At 31.0% G+C, this 21,776-nt stretch overlaps 1 protein-coding gene and 1 long non-coding RNA gene across 2 annotated transcripts; one reads left to right on the forward strand and one right to left on the reverse strand.

Annotated features, from left to right (window-relative positions):
* Positions 1-10,330: 10,330 nt before the first annotated feature.
* On the forward strand, positions 10,331-14,004 carry LOC143049209 (heat shock 70 kDa protein 12A-like). The gene is made up of 3 exons (XM_076222925.1): positions 10,331-10,886; positions 12,234-12,393; positions 12,997-14,004. The coding sequence occupies exons 1-3, from the start codon at positions 10,683-10,685 to the stop codon at positions 13,947-13,949; spliced, it is 1,317 nt and encodes a 438-aa protein (XP_076079040.1). The 5' UTR covers positions 10,331-10,682; the 3' UTR covers positions 13,950-14,004.
* Positions 14,005-19,361: 5,357 nt separating this feature from the next.
* Positions 19,362-21,185, reverse strand: LOC143049210 (uncharacterized). The gene is made up of 3 exons (XR_012970126.1): positions 20,798-21,185; positions 19,908-20,129; positions 19,362-19,458 (listed from the first exon to the last, which is right to left on the reverse strand). It is a non-coding gene; the product is annotated as an uncharacterized LOC143049210 (long non-coding RNA).
* Positions 21,186-21,776: the final 591 nt, after the last annotated feature.

A 21,776-nucleotide genomic window follows, 5' to 3' on the forward strand; every position in this document is an offset into this window, starting at 1 on the left:
GTCAGGAATATGACAGTTGTTATCCATTTGTTGATGTGTTTAAACTTTTGATTTTACCTTTCCGTTTTAAATTTTCCTCGGAGTTGAGTATTATTTTACTTGATATTTTTTGTATATTTGCAAAACAACTGGTATTATCTGTTGATAGCTCAATCAAGATGAAGGGTGTATAAATTGAGATTGGTACTTGAAAATGAGCATATGCTGGATTGGCGCAAACACTTTGACTGTAAACGGTCTATCTACACGATATTTAAGAGATGCCAAAAGGATGTGCAGAAAGGATGCACTCACCCTTCACGAGATATTATATTTAACGTTCGCATTTCAACTGCACGATGCTTCGTATTTGTATATCCCGCACAGCCAACAAATGTCTACGGCTAGGATTTTACTGTAGAATTGCAGTTTAGGGGTTACCATGATATTTCTTTATCCATGTGAATTCTTGGGACTTAAGTGGATACATTTATACTTTTCTCATTAAAATATATTGATAAATGGACAAGCATTTCAAATAAATTGCGTTACGATACGAAACGAAACGAATCATTATAATGTTGTTTAACGTAAAGCGTACTGCAAAATGTTTCTACTCTTTCTTATCGCACAATGCACCAAATAGAATCCACTAGGTACTATAATGTAAATGTAGTTCATTAATCAATGTGTAAGAAACTTTACAGTTTCCTCATTCACCTACTAAAACGTAAAATCACGAAAATACTAAATTCCGAGGAAAATTTAAAACGGAAAGTTACTTATCAAATGGAAAAATCAAATGAATGGCTTTAACAACTGTCATATTTATAACTAAATCACATCCAACAGACAAGAATTTGGGTTATTCCTCATATGTGTTAAAATATGAAATATCAAACTGGTTCATACGTGTGTTCGGTTTTATTAAATACAACCATCTAAAAAGTTGAACATATAATTCGTTTTCTTTGAAATTTAAAGTAAAGATAATTTGTTATCCAAGTTTATACAATCACATACGAAGCCAAAGGGGAACGACCATCAATTGCTATATCTCATTTTAAAGAGTTATTAAGACAATATTTCATACATAGTTGCTATTGTATGAACTTCTGACACTATCTTTATTTACTGAAGACCACTAAATAATTTTGAAAAAGATATGCGAGTAAAATGTTCGGTTAAATAAATTTGTGTTATGTCGATCTCATAAAATTTGTGACCTTTGCTACTCAGAAAATAAAAATATAACAAATTAAGCTTGAGGTCAATATTTAATTTTGACCGATATGTAACGGAATATATTGTTTATATATTCTGTTGTAAATTGCTAAATATTCTAAGTGAATATTAATCAAAGAAAACATTTTTAACTATATATATATATATATATATATATATATATATATATATATATATATATATATATATATATATATATATATTTGTTTAAATGAGAAAGGGATGTCATAAATTACAGTGTTAAAGGGACTTCCCCATTTGAATTTTGCTTATATGTCGGTTTGTTTTTACTTTTTAAAGATATTAGGCAACCACTCGGTCGATGTCTATGCTAAATAAGTTATTGTCAAGGTAGTAATGGCCAAACCAAAAGTCAGAGCGCTTTTGCTGACATAAACAAAATCATATATACGATCATATTCCGTGAATTAATTTCTAGTGGAACAAAACATAAATAAAGAAATATCCTTTCGTTTCTCAACTTTTCTTGAATATAAAGAAGATTCATTAGTTAGATGAAAACATTTTATATAAAACAAACATGAATTTCAAAGATAACGGATTTAAACATTGTGCCTTTACCAATTTTTATATGTAATGGTGCATAATTGAATCGTTTTTGTTTACAAAACCTTGAATTTTTCGAAAAACTAAAGATTTTCTTACCCCAGGAGTAGATTACCTTAGCCGTATTTGGCACAACTTTTTGGAATTTTGGATCCTCAATGCTCTTCAACTTTGTATTGATTTTGCTTTTTAACTATTTTGATCTGAGCGTCACTGATGAGTCTTATGTAGACGAAACGCGCGTCTGGCGTATAAAATTATAATCCTGGTACTTTTGATAACTATTGTTATTGTTCTTTTTAGACATTCGATATGGGAAATATATTCAGCAGTTTCAGAGTAAGTAAACTCCACGAGAGCGAGCTTATTAATCAATGGAAACACAATACATGGTGTTAAACTCGTTAAAATTCCAAATGCTACCAATTACAAAATGACAAGGGTCATGGTGACAACTTTTTACGAATGAGTCATCAATTGTTGAAATGCGCATCTAATTCAATACCATTGGAACTATTACCATAGTTTACAGTCTGAACAAAAATTAATGCAACTGTTTACCAAGAATACTTTTTTTTTAAGTAGTTATTATTCAGATTCGATCTAGTGTTTTTCAAACATTATACAGTCTTTTAAAGAATCAGTCAAGTACAGATCAAAAGAGGGACAAAAGATACCAAAGGGACAGTCAAACTCGTCAATCGAAAAAACTGACAACGCCATGGCTAAAAATGAAAAAGACAAACAGATAAACAATAGTAAACATGACACAACTGTCTGATAAATAATTGTGAAAAGTATTGACTGATATTTTTTTCACCTTTTCTGCTGACTATATTAAAATGCAGTACGTATCATAAAGTCTTATCAGCAACATCATTTAATATCTTTGAAATGTGTTAATAAGTTTGTACTGTTCAGTTAAAGCTAATTAGTATTTCTTATTGTTTTCTTCATTTGAAGAGAACTAATCAAAGATACAGTCAATCCGAACAGGTAAATTTTAAAACATTTTGAACTACAGTCAAACCTGCTTAAAAATGTCATCTCTTTAACACGAAAACATGTCGTGTTAGATTATCCTTTTCCTGTCCGGTTTTGGCAATAACTATGCATTTCAAACCTCATTTTATATGTCACCTGTCTCTCTGAAAAGATAACTTTCTTGTTACATAAATTGACCTTACAAGACAGGTTTCACTGTAAAATTATATTGTTTTTCAATATAAAAAGAGGCAAACGATACCACATGGACATTCAAACTCATTAGTCGAAAATGAACTGACCATGTCATAGCTAAAAATAGGAAAAGATGAACAGAAAGAAGCGCAACATAAAAAAAACAAGACAAATGAGGAAGAATAAACCAAACATAAATGAAAAATAGACAACAGCATATGAAAAAAGAAAAATGACTAATAGAGACCAAAAAAGTCAAAAACATACTATAAAAGGAGTCGATACTAAATATATGATGTGAAGAGGGATGGCAGTATTTTTTGGCAGCTATCGTGTTACTCGTTTTTCATTTTTTTGTGTCAATTCGTTATATCATAATCGTGTTAAGAGTACGACGTTGTGGATAAAATAAGAGGAGCATATAAGTGATTTGATGTTTTACTGTGACACAATTCTTTCATGACGATAACCAAATCGTTATTGCATCAATATCTTTTTTTCTCTACTAAAGGAACAGATGTGAGTTTATCATATAAAACACTTGGTTTAATAATTTCCTTACAAGGAAACAATCCTCTGTAATGCAATTATCATAATAGGATACGGAATTTACAATTGTTTATATGTTTTACATATACTAAGCTGATTGATTGTCTTTACACAGAAATATAAAATTGCCAATGAAAAAAAGCATATCACCTCTTTCATATACAAGTCATATCAAAAACTTATATTGTAAAAGAAAATTTATCACAATACATATACATGATATATGCAAGTTCAGATTCAGTCAATAACAGTTCATGGTATGTAACAAATAACTCTTTGAATATCTTTAACATGTTTAGTATTCCTATTGCCCGTATTTAAGAATATGGATGTGTATGGTCTGCGATTTTGTACTTTATTTGGAAATTGAAGATAAGATAAGAAATATTCGAGCGTTTGGCGTACAAAGTTTCAATCCTGGTATCTATGAAGAGTTTATATTCATTAATATGTTAGTGGTAACCAATTTTCTTGGATCGCGAGAAAGCTTGTGGAAAAGTGAATTCGTGGTTTATATAGATCTAAAAAAATGTTTTTTGTTTAACATCTTAATTCGCAATTAACCTTTACCGGCGAGAACCTCGAAACTTGGGTATTCCACGACTAAATTGAATTCACAGTAGTATGTTACAATAAAAGATATAAAAACAAAATTGAGATCAGTCAGTTTCTACAGTACATTACAGTTCAAGTGATATTGATGATCAAAGTTGCAAGCATACAGATTAATTTCATTCTACAAATAGTTCAGTTTAAATAAATAATGTTTTTCAATATTTTCATTAGGGAAAGAGGACAAAACACAGATACAGTCCAGCCGAAGTGCAAAATATGGTTCGCATTTAATATTGCCGATGATAATTTTTGCATTCTGTTTGAACATGTTGAAGGAGTGAGAAATGCTCAATAAAACATCAAAACTATAAGTTAAATCACAAACACATAACTGTCATAAATACAGGAAATAAAATAAAATAATGCTCTTCAATGCCAGGCATACCAGATTCAATAAGGTTGAAAAATTCACATGCTAGTGAATAATTCATCAGTGATGTTTATCGGCTTATTTTGACAAAATTGAAACGAATTGGCTGCTAAAAGCGAGCTATTATTTCACTTCATTAGTAATTAAACAAAACAAAAAATTTTTGATCTTTTTTTATATATCGTAGCTAATGCCCCTTTGATATTAACGTTAGTGTGGATACCAAGTGATTAAAACGTCCAAACCACAATTCGAAAAAAGTGTAAAGAATTAAATTTATCTCGATAACATAATATTCCATTGACATGGTTGTGTAAAATATGTTTTGAAAACCGAAATTTTTAAAAGGTCATATTATCAAACATCTTGTATTATTTTAACTTTTAGTTTCTTGTGTACAATTTGGAGTTTAGTATGGTGTTCATTATCACTGAACCAGTATATATTTGTTTAGGGGCCAGCTGAAAGACGCCTCCGGGTGCGAGAATTTCTCGTTGTATTGGAGACCTGTTGGTGACCTTCTGCTGTTGTCTGCTCTATGGTCGGGTTGTTGTCTCTTTGGCACATTCACCATTTCCATTCTCAATTTTATGTCAACTTAGAATGTCCATGCATACGCATATCCCTCATATTTAATGAGAGCACATCCCTCCTTCATACATTTAGACAATGTACAATGAACAAACACATAGCAATACACACAGTAAAACTCGAGTCTAATGTTTGATTTGGTAACCGTAGAAAATAAGTAAAATGACAAGGACCAACATCAATTACCAAAAGACAACTCGCAGTTAATAGCACGACAGTTCCAGGCCTCAATTTAACTGACTGATTTTGCCATTTGATAAAGAACTTTTCGTTATCAGTTTTCCTCAAAGTTCGGTAATTTTGCTATTTTACTCTTTGAAACGTCAAATAGTTTAGTCAGACATATAAATACAAATAAGTGGTCATATTATTTATATGAATTTACTATCTTAAAGTTTCGCTTCATTTTAAATTAACTGATTTCACACACAAGTGTAATATATATATATATATATATATTTACAATTTAATGAAAAAGAAAATGCTAAAAGTTTACGACTGGTGGTATTCTTCGTATGAACATGCTGCCAAAATACGAATTGATGATAATTTTACGGTTTAGTAAATCGTGTTCTTTTAATTGCTTGAAAATATAATTTAATTAGCATTTTCTTTTGTTTTTTATTAAATGAAGCCATTGTTTGTTGCGGCTATTGATTTTGGAACAACATTTACCGGATATGCATCTATGAGTAGAAATATATTTCTATCAGAAACGAGAACAATAGAAGAAAAGGTATGGCATACCGATAGATGGACTAGATACAAAGCTCCAACTTCTATTCTGTTTGATGAAAAACAATTATTTCACAGCTTTGGATATGATGCGGAAATGTTTTATAGTGATAATATTGGCAGCAAAACCCGCAATATGGATAATTGGTATTTTTTCCAGAATGTAAAGTCGGACATTTCTGAAAGGGTATTCATAAATTAGATATTTTGAAATGTAACTTTGTGTGTTTTTGCGAGTCAAAGTTGTTAGAATGTTAATTTAATAATAATTGTATTATGGCCTTAAACAATAAGCAAAACTTATACCACATAGAAAGCTAAAAATAAAAGGCCTCGAAATGACAAATATAAAATTATTCAAAAAAAAAAAAGCTAACGGCCTGATAGATATACATACGAAAAACAAATATATAAAACAGCAACAAACGATAATCACTAAAATACAGGCTCCTGATTTGGGACAGGCACATACAAGATTATTGAGGGCACCAAACTCTTCATTTAACCGGACGTAGTTCATCTTGAAGACAAACTACAAAAATTCAAATTGAAAGGGTTTAACCCAATAGATCGATCAGAAGCACATTAAAACTATAAAAAAAAAAGACACAAAGCACAGATCTGCGAGTATTTGCAAATGTTTAAACTCATTCAAGGCATATAACAACTAATTAAAAAATGATATGTCTGAGACTGAATCAATATAATACTTATAATGAATAATCATTATGATGAGATTAAGTCTATTCCATATATAGACTTACATCTAGAATTGTAAGGTCGGTCAAAAACATAACTTTGTGACAAACGGGATAACTTTAACTTTAACTATTAACTTCTATGTTCCTTTCTTCGTAATATGTTTGGATGAACATCAAGATTATTCTCCTTAAATCTGTACAGGGAAGTTTTAACTAGCTCTAATTGTATAGTTTTATTGTTGATATTCACCCCAATTTGTATCTAGTGTTAAATTATGTATTTATATGACAGAACTTTCTGATATTCCTAATTATTGGAAGAATTTTATACACATAAGTAGTATACCTAAAACGACAAAATTATTTTTCATTTACCTGTAGATATTTTCAAAAGTGATTATTTTCGAAGGGTTATATATTTCGTGGTGGTGTCTTGCCATGGCTTTGTTTGGACTTGTTTGTTTGCCTTTTGGCCTTGAATGTTTGTCCCTAATATTTTATAATTTGCATTCAGGTATCGCATATTAAATTTATTCGTTCATAGTGTGTTTATTTACGTTTTTTTGATTGAGTTAAGCCTTCCAATTGATATTTTATCGTGTGGTTTTCTATGTTGTGAAATTATGCTACGGTTTCAGAAAAGGGAAGACGGTTTGGTACCAAAAAACATTTAATCCCGCTGCAAATGTTTGCACCTGTCCTAGGTCATGAATCTGATGTACAGTAGTTGTCGTTTGTTTATGTAATGTATACGTGTTTCTCGTATTTTGTATAGATAAGACCGTTGGATTTTCCGTTTGAATGGTTTTACACTACTAATTTTGGGGCCCTTTATAGTTTTTTGTTCGATGTGAGCCAGGGCTCCGTGTTGAAGGCCGCACATTGAACTATAATGATTTACTTTTATAAATTGTTATTTGGATGGAGAGTTGTCTCATTGGCACTCACACCACATCTTCCTATATCTATTATTAATAATATCTCGAATATATTTGAGTTTTTATTCTTTAGGTTTGATTTTTTTCCATACCCATTTAATATAACCATTTAATTTGATAGTTTCAATTCTATGTTTGTTTTTTAATTAGTTTCATTATCAATTTCTAAAATTTGTAAGAAGTCGATTGATATTGAACTTTTACTCTTGAAAATTCTGATATAGAGTCTTCTCAAATATAGAACAACTGTAAAATTCGTGAGTTTCTTCATTCCATATGTCTTTGATATGTTTCGTGTTACTTTTTAGAAAGGAAGAAAAAAACAATGGCTTATTTTGAAATGATTTTTTTTAATTACCAAATAGTCTCGATATGGTTCTTAGTTTAGGAATTATCTCTAATTTTCAGAAAATAAGATCATGCATAAATAATTTTCTGATAAAATAAAGGAATATGTTTTTAAGATTTAGTAACATTTACATAAAAAAATACCGATCATTATACTTGTCAAATTGTCGAAGCCAATACTTGCCAATCGCATTTCAGCTTTCTAACGGTTCATGAAAAATGCGATAATTTTTTACTGTTAAGGTTTTACAACTAAATGAAATTTTCCTGCTTTTCCACACATGGACACAGTTTTTAATCTATTCTACAATACTTTGCCATATAGCATCATTATCAATTTCATATCCGTGATTTACTCCGAGTGTTTTTACATTACCTGTAATCAATTTAATTTTATTAAATTTTAGTTTTTTTCCTTTTTAAGAGATCTTATAAGTAAACTTTTGGTTTTATCAAAATTAATTTCAGATCCCGAAGCTTTTTCATATATCGTTAGTACATCAAAAGAATTTTCTACTGATTTTTCATTTTTGTTAAAAAGCTAAGTGTCATCCGCAAACATGCATAATTTAGTTTCTACACTTTTACCCCCCTCACCAGGTATTTGAATCCCTTCAATTTCGTTTTTACCTCGTATTGCACATGCCATTGGTTCTGCTTGCAAAATGTATATAAGGGGTGCTATTGGACAGCCCTGTCTGGCCGAAAGTGTTATAGAAAAATATTTTGAAACATGTTCATTTGTGTTTATACAAGTAATACGGTTATAGAGTAACACTTTGGTCCATTGTCTAAATTCCCCACCAAAATTAAACTTTTCTTATACAAAATCCACCCAATCCCATTCAACTCTATCAAAGGCTTTTTGTTGATCAATTAATCTGTTAGCATCACTAATGTTTCTTCCTTTAACAAATCCTTTTTGATCTGGATGTATTATTTTCGGTAAGATTTTTTTTTCAGTCTCATTTCAAGAAGTTTGCTATGATTTTATAATCGGTGGTAAGTAATGTAAGAGGTCTCCAGTTTTTAATATTTTCTCTTTCATCACCCTTATGTAATAACGTAAGAACCCAAGATTTGATCTTGCTGATATAGGCCACCTTAATTTAAAGCGAATTTTGTTTTGCCAGACTACATATATCACTGAATTACTTGCTATTATGATAATGACTATATATATATATATATATATATTAAAAAAAACAATTGTTTTATAAACCAATCTGTCAGAGCAAAACTAGTCAATTACAAACTAAGAGGCCATCAATACAAGATCATTATAAATGAATGGGGTCATAATGGGAAAACAGTGCCATTATAAATAAACAGGCCTTCTATGAAAACACACCAGGACCATTATGAAAATAAACGTGGCTATCATCAATAACCAGGTCCACCATGGAAAACAGGGCCATTGTGAATAAGCATTGTTATTTGGATTGAGAGTTGTCTCATTGGCACTCACACCACATTTTTCTATACCTTTTTAATTATAAAAAGAACAGGCTATTATGAAGAAGAAAAAAACAGGATCATCATGAATAAACATGGCTATAGTGGATTTTCAGTTGTTATCATATAATATTCCGTGATGTGTGTAAATCTTTTTAATCCTGAATTTTAAAGTCCAAAATGAAATCTTGTATGTTGTATGCCATCAAATACTTTCAATATAACAACGCTATTTAACTATATTTGCAGGACATGTTAATTCCATGCATCACTTTAAAATTTTCATTTTTATATTGCATGTTAAGTTAATAAAAGTGTTAAGAAAAAGGTGTTTTAAAATTTACCCTGTATTTTTTCTCGGTCAGTAATAATGGGCTTGGGGGGTGTTGTGTCTTCTGCATTGCCTTATGCAATTACAAACATCCTTTACCATTATAACAGACTTTTGATACATAACTATCGCATGGTGAAAACATACATTTATTAGCACTCGTCTTTAATAGTGGAAGATATTAGCAAGCAAAATCAAGGGAATTGTGCAAATGATGATACAAGCATGAAAATTAGCACGAAGCATCATTATTATATACATTTTAAGAAAAAACTGCTGGCTATGAAAAATTTCATTTTTTCAAGATGGCCACCACCTTTGCTGAAATGGCTGTTTTTTCAAGATTGAAATACTTATTTTTCTGGAAAACGTTTTCTTTGACCTTCTTTCAGTAAAAAATATTATCAGGTTTGGTGAATACCTTCTTTACATGAGACGAATTTACTAAAAATTAATATGTGACATGTTCTTGGTTTGCGCATGCGTGAAAATGTTACAACATTCACACACAAACTTTTTAACTATTTATTACATGCTTAGCGCTTTCGAGTTTTTAATGATGCTATGAATTTGTTTGATGACGTTTTTTAAGGTTATGATACACATGCTTAAAATAATTTTTCGCATGCGCAAACTATTCATAAATAAAGAACGAATTACACGCACTACAGGGGCACAATGATTGAAATCGTAGTTCTTCTAACAGATAAGGATTTGAATTTCTTGAAAATATCTTGGTCGTCATTCATTCTTCTAAGCATCTAGGCTCTTCTGTTCGAATATAAAGTGTTACTTCTTTGATGCCACTGTTTGAAAACACGCACTTTCAGTTGTAATGATCAAGCATTTGATTGATAAGGTGAAAAAGGTGTTTAAGTTTCTAAATATCGGGCAAACATCAATTATAGCTGCAGCTAAACCCTTTGGTATTGGCTAAGCAATTTCAGTTGGAATGGCAAGATTTGTACGGAGAACGTAAGTTTATCGTCATGTTTGTTGGATTGTCCATGGCTTGTTTTAAGGATAATAGTCATTATTATTATAATTATTAGCAGGATCATTTACTAGATGACCAATTCATGCTTTATGATATTCGTAAGGAAAACGGGATGAAGGGGATAATCGTGATTTCTGAAATTATAAGATACCTTAAAGAAGACTTTCTTAAACTTTTAAATCAACGACTGCCTGATTTTGACGAACATCTTGTCGATTGGATATTGACTGTTCCTGTTATTTGGGATTCAACGACACGTGGATTTATCAGAAAAGCAGCAATTATGGTAATGAAAATAATAATGCAGTAGAGTATGCTTCCGTAATACTAAACAACATGTGGTTAAATGTGGAGATCAATAATGTGATATTGGTAGGGATGATGTGAGGGCTTCCTGAAACCTACTTATACATTGCTATATCTGGTTTAAGGCAAACTAAAACAAAAGCATATTAAAAATCCTGAATAAACCATAATGACAGTCAAAACGGATAAGTCAAAGAGGGACCAACAAAACCAGAGTACGAAACATTATTAAAAAACAAGAATCTACAAAACACTCATGACTCAAATATTAGTCATGACGACTCCCGAAATATTTAGGCACCTACAATAAACGATAAAAAGTTTTAAAAAAATCCAAACTCAAAAGGAAATTTAAAATTCAAATGACCAAATCTAAAGGTCAAACACATCAAACGCATGGGTAACAACTGCTATATTTCTGACTAGGTACAGTTATTATCTTTAGTTAAAAAAAATTGTGGATTAAACGGGGATTTATAGGTCACTTAAACATATTTTTTTTTTTAAGTAAATAAGACAATATCTTGTTGATAGTTACGCTATGCATGTTTTTATTATATATATATATATATATATATATATATATATATATATATATATATAATATGTAGCAGTTTTGTGAAATTGATTAAGATACGCAAATGGTACGTTTGTTTGCACTTACAACATAGTATAACATATGTTTTCTGTACAAAGTCAAGCTGTCTGGGGTATGCATTGTTTGCTGTTGTCTGTATGTATGTATGTGTTATTGTTGTATTTTTATAAATTATTTGTGCTGTACTGTCAATAAAAGAGGAACGAAGGATACCAACGGGACAGTCAAACTCATAAATCCAAAACAAACTGACAACGCCATGGCTAAAAATGAAAAAGACAAACAGAAAAACAATAGTACACACGACACAACATAGAAAACTAAAGAATAAACAACACGAACCCCACCAAAAACTAGGGGTGATCTCAGGTGCTCCGGAAGGGTAAGCAGATCCTGCTCCACATGTGGCACCCGTCGTGTTGCTTATGTGATTACAACAGAATTTCGTCAATAAATTACCCTAGCTGTATTTGGCAAAACTTTTCGGAATTTTTGTTCCTCAATGCTCTCCAGCTTCGTTCTGTATTTGGTCTTTTTATTATTCTTCGATTCGAGCATCACTGATGAGTCTTTTGTAAACGAAACGTGCGTCTGGCGTAAATATAAAATTTCAATCCTGGTATCTATGATGAGTTTATTTTATGCATCATACACATGCAGCAATTAAACATGTCTCGAACTGCTCTATATCTTTACTTTAATTAAGATAATTTGATATCGGGATTTCAGGCTGGAATATCTAGCCATAAACAAACGATCATTCTTGAACCAGAGGCAGCTGCCTTTTACTGCGATACGAAAGAATTAGAAATCTCACAAGGAACAGATGGTTGTATGTCATTACAACAGATGCCTTCGGGTGAAAAATACCTGGTTGTCGATCTTGGTGGTAATGAATGTTTATTTTCATTTATACTTATGCTCACGTTAAGTAAGATACGCATGAGTTATTTAGAGACGAAAATGCAGTTAAACATGTATGTATTCCCATCAATTCATTTATATATACCGGTTCTTTGTTTGTTCTTTTTAAAATGCAAATAACTGATATTGTATTATGGGATTTCAAACGATTAACACTGACGAAAGCCATTTTCTTGTGTCGATTTTATTTCATCTTATTCGTACACCATTATCTGTTTTTCATAAGCATCACAAGCAGAAGTATATATATTTTTTATAATTTTTATGATTTTGTTGTGTCAAATTTAGACAATGTGGGAGCAGTGCTAAGACATACTTATGATGTTGAATGAAATCTAGACTATGAGTGAGCATCATATTAAGTTGCGACATGATCGCGAGTTGGTTCTTGAAGTTCATTCGAATGGTATGGATTCATTAATATTCGTGGGATACTAATTTTCGAGGATTTGGTGATAAGACTTTATGAACAACGGTATACTACTGTTGCCTTTATTTATACATTATCTATACACACACATGTATTTTTCCAAAATTTAACGTAACTGCATGACATGATATTTTACAGGTGGAACAATAGATATCACTGTACATAAGAGAGAACAAAAAAGAACTGATTCACATCAGAAAAAAACACTTGGGCTTAAATGGGGAGGCAAAAAGGTCAATGACTGTTTTGAGGAATATTGTGTAAAGATTTTTGGAGATCATTTTACAGAAGTCAAAGGAAAAAATCCCGAGGATTATTTGTATCTTATGGAAAACTTTGAACAAGAAAAAATGCAGTTTAACGTTGATAAAATGAATAAAAAGGAAACTGTAAGGGTCAGACTTCCTGTATCCCTTACAAAAAACAAATCAGGTAAATTATCCATTCCAGCAAAAAATTTTCGGAGGTTCTACAACATTCCAATAAATGAATTGATAGAAAAATTAAACCAGTTGTTACAATCTGATGTAAATGAAATGGAAGACATAAACTTAATGTTAGTCGTCGGTGGCTTTGCGGAATCCTCCATCGTTATTAGTGAACTGAAGAAAAATTTCAGTAACTTTAATATAGTTGTTCCTGAAAACCCTGGATTGGCTGTTATGCGTGGAGCTGTTCTTTTTGGTTTTTTAAAAGATCTCGGGGATAACAAAGTCAATATAAAGAAGAGAAAACCAGAACGAGACATGAAACGGCAAGCCAATCCATTAAAGCATCGTTCCCGTAGTGACGGAAAAAAAGTAAAGCATTTCCTCTCAGACATTGTTGGAAGAGAAGTTATAAAGGAAATGAGAAAGGAGCAATTAACTCAGTTGGTTGGACAATTTCAAGACAAGATTTATAAATTCAAAAACGAACATGTAGAAAGAGATAAAGTAATAGTCACACTTCCAATTGAGCTTCGTGAACTGTATACAAAAAAATATAAAAAAACATTGGAAGACGGCTTAAACACTTTCACAGATGACGTCAGCTGTAGAAGGGATAAATTAATAATTACGTCGTCATTTTTTCAAAAACACTTTCTTTAGTCTTGTGACTGGTCCGTGTGTACCTGTTTCTTTAAAATTGATTTTCTGTTCAATATATATTATGAGTTTGCCTATTTTTGTCTATTCGTCCTTTTATCACGCTTATAGCATATATTTATTCTGTAATCCTTATGGTTTAGTCTCAGAGTAAGATGTGGTTGTTTAAATATATTGGATGGGAGTTTCATTTTTACCTTTTTATAACATGAATATGCATATACTCGTAACTAAGTGTGGTGTTTATGCTTTTTTTTTTATTTTTTATTGATCTTTTTGGTGTTCAAACTACAGTGCATACATACATTTTTACAAGACATAAGTGAATGACATGACATGTATGGCATTGTTATACTATTGACATTATGCAAATAAGACATAGTGCAAAAATACAAGATAGTGGTGTGAATATTCAGTATATGATACGTCTTAAGAATACTTTGGAATACATTATACTACAAATGTATAACAATATTAAAAAATAAATTTAATTAAATAGCTTTCATAAATTCCCCCCATCTGTTGGCAAATGACTCGTGTTTGTCTTTAGAAATATATAAATATTCTAATATCTCCAGACGTCTTTTCAAAAATTTAAGAAAACTTGCACAGATATGAACAGTCTGTCTAATTGTGTGTTCTTTACATAATAAATGTAATATTTTGCCTGTAGAATGCAATAATTTAGAACTAAGTTATCAGAACTCAATACACCAAAAATGACACTGTCTTTATTCAAGAATAGTTTTTCTCCAAAAACTGAATACCACCAATTTGAAAAATCTCTCCAAAATTGTTTTATTTCTGTACATTCAAAAGAGTTATGCTCTATAGTTTCTATTTCTTTACAACTGGCACATTCATTAGTTAAGGAAAGTTTATATTTTTCAAGAAGATAATTATGTGAGACTATTCTGTGTAGTAATTTATATTGAAAAGCTTGTAGTTTGCTTTCTATAGTACATTTGAAAGCTAATGAATAAATATTTTTCCATTGTTCGTCACTAATTTCTTTAAAACTTTCTTCCCATCTTTGTTGTGAAATAGGAGAAACACTTCCCCGATCGATAAAAAGTGAATATACATCTTTAGCAAATAATTTACTGATAGGCATTTTTTTATTCTCATGCTCAAAAACGAATTCAAATGAGTTGCTGTTAGGTAACATGTTTTGTTGTAATAACAAATCTTTCTAGTCACGTGGTATAGCAAGCTTAATAGATAGAATTTCTACAAAAGTGACATTCAGGTTATATTTTTTGTTAATAGCGTCATGAGACAAAAAAAATGCCTTTATCATCTACAATATCATTGATGAACCTTATGCCTTTCATGTACCAAGATCTGTAAAAAATACTCTTTTGATCAATTTTGATAAACGGATTGAACCAAATAAATTCTTTTCTAACATGAAATGCATTTAACGGGATGAAAATACCCTTGAAACGTTTCCAAGCAGATAGCACTTCTATATAAAAAAGAGGTGCTTTCAAATTCAAAAACTCAAATTCACATCTGCTCATAAACAAGTCCTCTAAATCAAAAAGGGAGAAAAATGCTTTGGAAACATGTTTCCATTTGGAGTCATGTTCTGATAGAAATCTTTTTACCCACATAATACGAAAGGATAACAGCTGTACTTCAAAAGTTGGAGCTTTCAGTCCCCCCTCGCTAGGAGACTTTTGAATAACTTCCGATTTAACTTTCGGAGTACTACCATTCCATAAAAAACTATTAATATCACGTTGTATTTTAATTACATAAGATCTTGGTACATGTGTAGATGAAATGACATAAATAAGCTTCGATATTGCAAGTGATTTAAGAATTACAATTTTTCCGATCAAGGAAAGGTTTCTGATCCTCCATAGTTTAATTATTGATTCCATTTTTTCTATGCATGTATCTAAATTAGAACAAACGATTTCTTCACAAGCATTAAATTTTAAACCTAAGGTTTTAAAACCATCTGTCCATTTAATAGGAAGGGAACCTTCTTTGTTAAACTTATTTCTTCCAATCCATGTTGCTTCGGTTTTAGAAAAATTTACTTTTAATCCTGAACACTTCTCAAAATCGTTAAAGGAATCTAATAAAATTTGCGCGGAGAAAACATCTTTCAAAAAACAAGTGGTATCATCAGCCAACTGTGAAATTTTGATTTCAGTACCCCAACTTTTTATACCAGATATCTGATTGTTCTTACGAATACTTATTGCTAGCAGTTCAACGGCCAAAATAAATAAAAAAGGAGACAAAGGACACCCTTGTCGAACACCCCTCTCAATTGTGAATGGACTAGAACTAAATCCATTATTAACGACAAGACTAGATATATTTGAGTATAAAGTTAAGACCCATTTCCGGAAATTGCTACCAAAATTAAAACAAACCAATGCTTTTTGAATAAATTTCCATTCTAGCGTATCAAACGCCTTTTCGAAATCGACCAGTAATATAATCCCTGGATAATTCTTTAAAGTAGTTAACAATATAATATCAGCAATGAGTCGTAGATTTTCACCAATATATCTACCAGCCACATATCCCGTTTGGTCCGGATCTATAAGCTTTGGAAGAAATAATTTCATTCTTTCCGCAATAACTTTGGCTAATAATTTATAATCAAAATTTAAGATAGAGAGGGGACGCCAGTTCGACAAGAGTGTTCTATCTTTATCTTTCTTTTGAATAAGAGTAAGGATACCCCGTCTTTGGTCTATTGAGAGGGTTCCGGTTTCGAAGGAATATTCATAGCTTTCTAACACATATTTTTTTATATCAATCCAGAAAAATTTGTAAAACTCAGCAGTAAGCCCGTCTGTACCAGGGCTTTTATTATTTTTAAATGTTTTTAAAACTTTAACGCACTCAGATTCTGAAATATCTGCATCGCATATATCTTTTTCCAGATCTGTAAGCTTAGGAATAAAATTTAAATCAAAAAAATTAGAATCGCCTGAATATTTATCAGGGTCCTCTTTAGATGCGTACAAATTTTCATAGAAATGTCTCTCTTCGTTTAGAATTTTTTCTTGTGACACAATTTCAATGTCGTTTACAACTAATTTGTTTATACATTTATTTTTATAATTGCGTTTTTCTAATGATAAGAAATATTTTGAATTTCTTTCATTGCCTTCACAGTGCTCGGCGTGTGATCGTATAATAGCCCCCCTTGTTTGATTATTTACTATTTGCTCTAAATCTTCTTTAACAGTGTCTAATTCAACCAAAAGATTATTTATATCTTTATCTAAATATGTACAAGAGAGAGTTTTCTGAATTTCGTCTTGTCGTTTTTTTTAAATTGGACTCTCTTTCCCGTAATTTCATGTTTTTATATTTCGAATACTTGACGGTTGCACCTCTTATTTCACTTTTTATGGTATCCCATTTCAAGTTTTTATTTTCTAAATTGTGATATTTATTATTACATTCTGATAAAGTATTTTTTACTATATCCACATAATTTTTATCTGTCAGTAAACCCGAGTTGAATTTCCAGAAACCGGGACCTCTCTTACTAAAGTTTTCGCCGGACAGTGTCAATTTGATTAGACTATGATCAGTTTTTATAGACGGGACAATGGATGTTTTGGTAACACTGCTAGACAAAAAATTCGATATCAACCAAAAATCTAAGCGACATTTTATAAGAGGGGTTCTTTGACGCCAAGTATATAATCTAGAATCAACATGTTGTGTCCTCCAAATATCACATAACTCAAATTCTTCTATAAAATCTTCTAATTTACTCGTATATTTGGCAGGTGTGTTATATTTTGAACCACCCATTTTGTCTAAAAATGGATTAAGTATCGTATTAAAATCTCCACCCAAAACGAGATTTTGATCTAACCTTTCGTTTAATAAAACCTTGATTTTTTCAATATATACAATTTGTTCATTTTCAAAATTTTTCGTGGGCGCATAATAATTTACAAAAACAAAATCTGTGTTATCAATTTCAACAGTTAGAATGAGATACCTTCCGTTTTCATCTGCTATTTTTTCCTTTAATATATAATCAGTTGAGCAGTTAAACAAAATAGCAACACCTCTAGAGTTCGTATCCCCGTGCGAAAAATAAATATCTCCACCCCATTCCGTTTTCCATATAGTTTCATAGGATTCAATACTGTGTGTTTCTTGTAAGAAAATGATGTCGCTCTGAAATTTTTTCAACCAAAGAAACATGGATTTGCGTTTAAAATCGTTTCCAAAGCCATTTACATTAAGAGACGTTAAATTGATACAATAATTAGCCATTATCTAGTTTTGGCTTTACAGTCTTATTAATTTCATATGTAATACACGTAACGTAGTTGAACATTATATAACTAAGTAGAAAAAAAAATACAGAAAAACATATCAAAAATACAGTGTTTATGCTTGTCTTTGTAATTTTTTACGCAAGATTTTTATGCATCTGGATATTCTCATACATGTTTTTTCTATACAATTATTTGACTTACTTGTTATTTAGATGGTTGCAGACCATTCTCATAACTATTCTATTGTTGATATATATTTAAAAACCTCTATTGTTGTATGTGTGTTTATATTTCTTAAAAAAACCAAACAACATATTTATAATGTTCTGTCAAACTTATTTATATTCAAGGCTTACGTTGTCCAAATTAAAACAAACTCTTAGACCATTAATGATAAAATTTTGAATGTCTAGATAAAACAGTGGAATTCAATCAAGCTTTTGATCTATGGTCAAACGCAGGAATATTTTAACGATGGCAAAGTTCATTATGTTGATATTATAAACAATACCTATAGACATTTAGATGGCATATTCTTTCAATATAGACTCATTATCGATATCATGCTGAAATCTGTGTAAGCCAGATGGACGCTCCAATAAAAAATATTTGAAGACCAAATAAATTACGAAATTGAAGAGCATTATCTTGCAGAAAATTGAAGAGGACCCAAAGTACGGAAAAAATTCATAGTTTTTAATCATCCACCAAATTAACACACTTTTAATTTACTATTTGCAAACATTACCTACGTTAGTTGAATAATTTGTTTTTTCAGACTTGATGTTAGTATTTCTCAAAGCAATTTTATACCAAAGCCATGATAAACTGTTCTTTCGGTTGTTAAATTCCCTCTTTCTTTCATTGTAATGTATGTTAGTTTCTATTTATGGAGTGTAAATCATTTCTCAGTCCAGGCGCCATGAAGAATTTGTTGTCATGTCTGAGATTTTAAATATTACAAGTATATGATTTTCATGTTGATCGCATCTAATTCTAAAAATAATAAAGTTAACATTGATTGATAAATTGATTAATTAATTGATGTTAATTTAACACTATAGTGTTGTTTCATGACTGTCAGTTATATTGGTGGTGGAAGTTGAAGTACCCAGAGACCCCACCGACACTAATTTTTTTTCACAACACATGCAGGCAAGATCTTTCTGTTGTGACGTCCAAGGCGATGCCATATCCACTGAACAAATCTTCTATATGCCATAAACCTATATTTCCTACAAAGCAAAACATCAATTATATTCATATACAACTTTCAGTACCATACTTTTAACTGATGTAAATATATTTACAAACATACAATGAAAGTTATAATGAAAAATTTCTTGTTGACCTTTTTTTTATTTTCGAAAGACCGAAACATTTTAAATCTGTTGTACCTGTCATTTTGTGTTGTATTTAGGTTAAAAAGAAATATTTAGGATTGATAAATATTACCTAAGGTGTACTGCCATGTACATATTTGCTACCTATGTATATTATTATAATGACACGAAAGAACTTGGGCCTTTCTACATGTTCAATACGGACTCTGTACAATTAAAAATATTGAAGTCACTAGTATTGTCTCGAAAACAGTGAATGAACATGGATTCAAAAACAATAATTGATTTGAAATTGGTCCAACATGAACATGAACCTAGCCTACTACTATTTCAAAACTTACTCATTGATGGGTTCATTGTCGTCAAATGGACCAACATGCTCCATGTATGCATACATGCTGACTTGCAACACATGACAGTTTAAGCAGTTGGCAATAAAGACCTCATATTCTGTGATGCAGGTTAAGTCATCTGGTTGCATTAAATAGCTTACAGCTGATATGTCTGAACAGCATACACATTCATCTGCTGTTGTCATGGAATTGCAGTTTCCACAATCACACCTATAACATGAAAAAAACTTATTTATGTGAAACCAGCAGTACACAAAACACAATATAGAAAATATAACACAAGAGTAGGTTTCACAAATAAACTATTGGCCACGGTTGATCATAAGCAAGTGCAGATCCTAACCATGGATAAAGGTGGGACAGGGGCAACTATGTGTTCCCCATTCAAAATTATGAATTGATTGTGGAGGTATATTTATATATCTTGAATTAAACTCTATAAAAAAATATCATAAATGTGGTGATGTCTTGTTCATATATACTATGTTCATCAAATCTAATAATATATATGGACATTTTTTTCTTCCCATTGCCAAAATTTTATTACTGTCTCTAGTGACTGGCTAATTACCCCAATACTTCTTCAGGTGGTCTGTTTATACAATATAACATGATGGACAATTTTTTCTCCCCCCTGCCCATTTATTATATTTGACAGTTCGTAATTCTTTATATAAGTGAAGCTGAATCTGTATATCAGAAGAAGAAAAACGTCGAGGCTGTGCGTTGTTCCAGGGCAGAGGGAAACAAACTATTTTCGGTGGATAAATTAACCGTAAAAAAAAACAGAAATTTATATTTTCTTAACTGTTATACATGCATCTGCCATTAATTAAACTCTGAAAGTGTTTGGTTACAAGTATATTTATCATACGAACCAGTTTGTGTTTTACAAGGCGATCGACATTGCTTGAAAGATCGTCAATGTCGGACTCTTCGGATGACGAATTTATATCTTCTTCTTGATTATTTTCCACAAGTAACGGCTCAAACTGATACGGTCGAATATCTAAACTTTGAGAATTGCCTTGTAAACTGCTGTCAACACCGTCCATTGTTTAATTACGCAGAAATGCGATGTACTTCGTCCATATTGAGACATTTTCTCAGCTTGTATCCACTGACGTCATCACGATCACGTGACCGGTATCTAATTAAAAATCAAACATTACGACAAGCGCTGGATTCTTTGACCATAAAAAGTCATTTTAATGAGGTTTTGACAAGAAAAATTAATTATAATATACTTTTTTTACCAGTTTAAATTGATTAATTAAAAAAAAAAAAAAAAAAAAAAAAATGTGTCACGTCTCCTTTAAGGAAAACTGACAATCCTAGTCAATTAGGATTAGAGTCGAGTGCAACTACCAAGTGCGGGATTAGAACTCCCAAGTTCGTTGCTAAATAAATAGTGATACAGCTAGTAGTTCGAACCCTAATACTACTTAGCTACCGAGGCCCTTAATAAGATAGAGATCAGTATACTTTGTTACTTGCCCTCCATCTACCTACTTGCAGTGTTGTGAGAAAAAAATATCAACTGAAATGTCAGGTTTTAATGATGTGCGCAAAAGGCGCGTTGCATCTGCAATATACACAACAGTTTTGCTAAAATCTAAAAAAAAAAAGAGTAAAAAGCTAAATTTAAAAACACAAGAGCCCAGAAAAATTGAAAAAAAATGTTACAAATTTTGTTAAGCCATATATGCATAAGAAATGAAATACCGCGAGCGTTTCATTAGATTTTTTAAGATTTTAAAAACAGACAATTATATCATCCATGATAGTACAATTCTTCATAGAAAACTGCTTACATCTGAAACTTGTGACATATTTGTTAGTTTTATAGTGAATAAA

The sequence above is a fragment of the Mytilus galloprovincialis genome, chromosome 10, assembly GCF_965363235.1.
Source record: "Mytilus galloprovincialis chromosome 10, xbMytGall1.hap1.1, whole genome shotgun sequence".
Taxonomy (NCBI): Eukaryota; Metazoa; Mollusca; class Bivalvia; order Mytilida; family Mytilidae; genus Mytilus; species Mytilus galloprovincialis.

What these genes read in the sequence shown, in the direction of transcription:
- LOC143049209 (XM_076222925.1), top strand. Translation starts at nt 10,683, where the DNA reads ATGCTTTATGATATTCGTAAGGAAAACGGGATGAAGGGGATAATCGTG. An exon ending in TCAGAAAAGCAGCAATTATG is followed by an intron (nt 10,887 to 12,233) that starts GTAATGAAAATA and finishes TCGGGATTTCAG; the next exon opens with GCTGGAATATCTAGCCATAA. An exon ending in CCTGGTTGTCGATCTTGGTG is followed by an intron (nt 12,394 to 12,996) that starts GTAATGAATGTT and finishes GATATTTTACAG; the next exon opens with GTGGAACAATAGATATCACT.